Below are 5,000 nucleotides of genomic sequence, written 5' to 3'. Positions count from 1 at the left end.
CTGAAGCGGAGGCCGGAGAGACTGAAGCGGAGGCCGGAGAGACTGAAGCGGAGGCCGGAGAGACTGAAGCGCTGGTGAAGCGGAGGCCGGAGAGACTGAAGCGCTGGTGAAGCGGAGGCCGGAGAGACTGAAGCCGAGGCCGGAGAGACTGAAGCGGAGGCCGGAGAGACTGAAGCGGAGGCCGGAGAGACTGAAGCGGAGGCCGGAGAGACTGAAGCGGAGGCCGGAGAGACTGAAGAGCTGGTGAAGCGGAGGCCGGAGAGACTGAAGCGGAGGCCGGAGAGACTGAAGCGGAGGCCGGAGAGACTGAAGCGGAGGCCGGAGAGACTGAAGCGGAGGCCGGAGAGACTGAAGCGGAGGCCGGAGAGACTGAAGCGGAGGCCGGAGAGACTGAAGCCGAGGCCGGAGAGACTGAAGCCGAGGCCGGAGAGACTGAAGCCGAGGCCGGAGAGACTGAAGCGGAGGCCGGAGAGACTGAAGCCGAGGCCGGAGAGACTGAAGCCGAGGCCGGAGAGACTGAAGCGGAGGCCGGAGAGACTGAAGCGCTGGTGAAGCGGAGGCCGGAGAGACTGAAGCGGAGGCCGGAGAGACTGAAGCGCTGGTGAAGCGGAGGCCGGAGAGACTGAAGCGCTGGTGAAGCGGAGGCCGGAGAGACTGAAGCGGAGGCCGAAGAGACTGAAGCGGAGGCCGGAGAGACTGAAGCGGAGGCCGGAGAGACTGAAGCGGAGGCCGGAGAGACTGAAGCGGAGGCCGGAGAGACTGAAGCGGAGGCCGGAGAGACTGAAGCGGAGGCCGGAGAGACTGAAGCCGAGGCCGGAGAGACTGAAGCCGAGGCCGGAGAGACTGAAGCGGAGGCCGGAGAGACTGAAGCGGAGGCCGGAGAGACTGAAGCGGAGGCCGGAGAGACTGAAGCGGAGGCCGGAGAGACTGAAGCGCTGGTGAAGCGGAGGCCGGAGAGACTGAAGCGCTGGTGAAGCGGAGGCCGGAGAGACTGAAGCGCTGGTGAAGCGGAGGCCGGAGAGACTGAAGCGCTGGTGAAGCGGAGGCCGGAGAGACTGAAGCGGAGGCCGGAGAGACTGAAGCGCTGGTGAAGCGGAGGCCGGAGAGACTGAAGCGGAGGCCGGAGAGACTGAAGCGCTGGTGAAGCGGAGGCCGGAGAGACTGAAGCGCTGGTGAAGCGGAGGCCGGAGAGACTGAAGAGCTGGTGAAGCGGAGGCCGGAGAGACTGAAGAGCTGGTGAAGCGGAGGCCGGAGAGACTGAAGAGCTGGTGAAGCGGAGGCCAGAGAGACTGAAGCGGAGGCCGGAGAGACTGAAGCGGAGGCCGGAGAGACTGAAGCCGAGGCCGGAGAGACTGAAGCGGAGGCCGGAGAGACTGAAGCGGAGGCCGGAGAGACTGAAGCGCTGGTGAAGCGGAGGCCGAAGAGACTGAAGCGCTGGTGAAGCGGAGGCCGGAGAGACTGAAGCGGAGGCCGGAGAGACTGAAGCGGAGGCCGGAGAGACTGAAGCGGAGGCCGGAGAGACTGAAGCGGAGGCCGGAGAGACTGAACCGGAGGCCGGAGAGACTGAAGCGGAGGCCGGAGAGACTGAAGCGGAGGCCGGAGAGACTGAAGCGGAGGCCGGAGAGACTGAAGCGGAGGCCGGAGAGACTGAAGCGGAGGCCGAAGAGACTGAAGCGCTGGTGAAGCGGAGGCCGGAGAGACTGAAGCGGAGGCCGAAGAGACTGAAGCGCTGGTGAAGCGGAGGCCGGAGAGACTGAAGCGGAGGCCGAAGAGACTGAAGCGCTGGTGAAGCGGAGGCCGGAGAGACTGAAGCGGAGGCCGAAGAGACTGAAGCGCTGGTGAAGCGGAGGCCGGAGAGACTGAAGCGGAGGCCGGAGAGACTGAAGCGGAGGCCGGAGAGACTGAAGCGGAGGCCGGAGAGACTGAAGCGGAGGCCGAAGAGACTGAAGCGCTGGTGAAGCGGACGCTTCAAGTCTCTCCGCGTCACCAGCGCATCGTTTGTCTCAACGTCATTTGCAATTTTCCAAAAGTTCTTTCTAAATCGGACGTCTCTGTGAAACACATCTGCAACCAAGCCCTGTGAGGGAATGCCCCAGACGGCACCGCTGCACATGGAGACGGCAGCCGCTGATGCTAGCGCAGCGCATGTGTTCCAGATCTATTCTGCAGAAGCCGCTATAATCAGCTCTAATGGACTTCCCTCCTAAATGTGTTTCTAACCGGCCATCTGGACCTCCTCTGAACACAGCAGGCCGAGAACACTCCAGATCTTTACAGCCTCCATGTCAAGCTTCACTTCTATAGCACTTTATGTTTCACAGCAGCTTCACAGAAATAAACAGGAAATAACAGAATCAATTTTGAAAATATTAATCAGATATGAGACAAAATCAGATTCTGCTGTAAAGTCAGTCTAAAAAGACATGTGGACCAGGACCACAAAACCACTCACAAGGGGCAACTCTTTAAAATTGAGATTTATACATCATCGATTTTGCTGCATACATTTTTTTTATATATATATTTATGGTAAGAGATTTACAAAATATCTCCATGGAACATGATCTTTACTTAATATCCTAATGATTTTTGGCATAAAAGAAAATTAGATAATTTTGACCCATACAGTGTTTTGTTGGCTATTGCCACAGATATAGCCGTGCGACTCGTGAGTAAAACAGTAAAAGGTACAGTAAAACACACTTCTTGCCTCGTGTGCATCTCGTGTGCGTCTCGTGTGCGTCTCGTGTGCGTCTCGTGTGCGTCTCGTGTGCGTCTCGTGTGCGTCTCGTGTGCGTCTCGTGTGCGTCTCGTGTGCGTCTCGTGTGCGTCTCGTGTGCGTCTCGTGTGCATCTCGTGTGCATCTCGTGTGCGTCTCGTGTGCGTCTCGTGTGCGTCTCGTGTGCGTCTCGTGTGCATCTCGTGTGCATCTCGTGTGGATCTCATCTCGTGTGCGTCTCGTGTGCATCTCGTGTGCATCTCGTGTGCATCTCGTGTGCATCTCGTGTGCATCTCGTGTGGATCTCATCTCGTGTGGATCTCGTGTGCATCTCGTGTGTATCTCGTGTGCATCTCGTGTGGATCTCGTGTGCATCTCGTGTGTATCTCGTGTGCATCTCGTGTGGATCTCGTGTGCATCTCGTGTGCATCTCGTGTGTATCTCGTGTGTATCTCGTGTGTATCTCGTGTGGATCTCGTGTGCATCTCGTGTGTATCTCGTGTGCATCTCGTGTGGATCTCGTGTGCATCTCGTGTGTATCTCGTGTGTATCTCGTGTGGATCTCGTGTGTATCTCGTGTGCATCTCCACTGACCGCGGCTCCGTCCCGAAGCTTGAGGATGCACTCCATGGTGTTGATGGTGATGACCACGGGCTCGGAGCTCAGTTTGGTCCAGGGCACGTGGATGCGCAGCTCGTGGATGTGGCCGCTCAGGAACATGAAGGGCAGCTTGAGCTCCTGCAAACACACACCATCTGTCAGTCAAAACACTGAGAAGAACCAACGCTTCGCTGTAGAGCTCCGGCTGCTCGAGCAGAGCGTACAGAACAGGGGTAGAAATTAACTTTTTCACTCACCGGCCAGTTTGACTACTACATTTTTAAGATATCGGCCACTCAGAACTTCTAATCCTCATCACCATAAATGTGTTTTAGGACGGCAGATCAATACAGTACAAAGAACATCAAAAAATGAACACTGTCTTTTCTGTAAACCTAATGCTTTTTAATCTTTATTGCTTCAATGCACATGAACAAGCGCTGTTGTCTGTTGTGTAGTGACGAGTGTGTTCACGTAAGCCAGGTATGAGCAGAATACTGTATTTAATATATCATGATGACTCACGAGTATTTGCTCTCAATCTGCGCAGGTTTGGTTTACATGAACTTCCCAGCAAAGTGAGTAAACATAATAATTGACACGCCAGATTGGCTCGTGATTTAACAGCGTTCCTCGCCACAGCGGATCTTTACCCGCGGTCGCCGGGTCGGCGGGTGTTCATGTCAAACCCTGGTACAGAAGTACCGGATGTTCAGGCTCAAGCGCTTCCAGAGCGGGTCTGCAGGATCTTACACAGAAGATCTCGGAGGAAGTTTAACTCCCGCTCGGGACGAGGAAAGCGGCTGCTAATAATATCCTGCATCAAAGTCTGAGAGCCAAACATCCTCCCAACATGACACAGTGATCCCGGCCAGACATCCCCACTGCAGAAGCGCAGAGTTGCCCGAATAAGAAAGCAGATCTGGAGAGTCAGCGGTCGAGAGGAAACTACACGCACACGCTGCCATGTCACGTTATCTTCATAAGCCGCTCAGTGTTCGCTCCCTGAAGCTCACGATGCTGATGGGTTGAGCTGGAGTTACTTCACGTGTCAGATTAGAGTTTTAACGGGAAACTGAATTATGATTATGATTTCTTTTCTAACAGATAAAAATCATTCCATACGCTTGTTTGAACTATCGTCTGTACTCAAGCGAGGAGGAACTGCTGCTGTGCAGACGGCGACTCCGGTAAAGCTCCGCTCTATGAGCGCAGTGATGAACACTGTCCAGAATGAGGAGACGCTATTCTCCTCACCGTCGACGGGAACGGATCAGAACCGCTCGTTCCCCGCCCAATCAGCCAGAGGTACCCAGCTAAAAATATAGTTTTTTTTCATATTCTTTCTGTAGAAAGATGAACATAGAGATAATGTCATGTATATTTACGGAGTAACCCACTGTTGGGTCAAACTGACAGCTTTCACCCGAGATTTGGAGCCACATTTCGGCGGTAAAAATGACTTCAGAAAGATGGCAGCCTCATTATTTTATTTTACAGAGATATTAGTAGATCTATTAGTCAGATCTGATGACTTAGCAATCTTTGTGTCATTATATGCCAACAGTGAAAGGTCAAAAATTGGGAAAAAATTGTCGGGTCGTGTGTTGGGCCGTGAGTGAGTGTGTCGGGTCGGGTCGTGAGTGTGTGTGTCGGGAGTGTGTGTGTGTCGGGAGTGTGT

At 54.5% G+C, this 5,000-nt stretch overlaps 1 protein-coding gene across 1 annotated transcript in view; it reads right to left on the bottom strand.

The window, feature by feature from the left end:
• The window catches only part of vps13b (vacuolar protein sorting 13 homolog B), a 214,153-nt gene that overhangs the window by 205,716 nt on the left and 3,437 nt on the right, over window positions 1–5,000 (bottom strand). Inside the window, exon 3 of the mRNA XM_079624835.1 lies at window positions 3,314–3,457. Coding sequence (XP_079480961.1) covers window positions 3,314–3,457 — 144 coding nt within the window. The remainder of the gene's footprint in view (window positions 1–3,313; window positions 3,458–5,000) is intronic.

This window comes from Phoxinus phoxinus, assembly GCF_949152265.1.
Source record: "Phoxinus phoxinus genome assembly, chromosome: 10".
Taxonomy (NCBI): domain Eukaryota; kingdom Metazoa; phylum Chordata; class Actinopteri; order Cypriniformes; family Leuciscidae; genus Phoxinus; species Phoxinus phoxinus.
The sequence above is the reverse complement of the archived record's forward strand: the minus strand, read 5'-3'. Positions and strand labels throughout refer to the sequence as shown.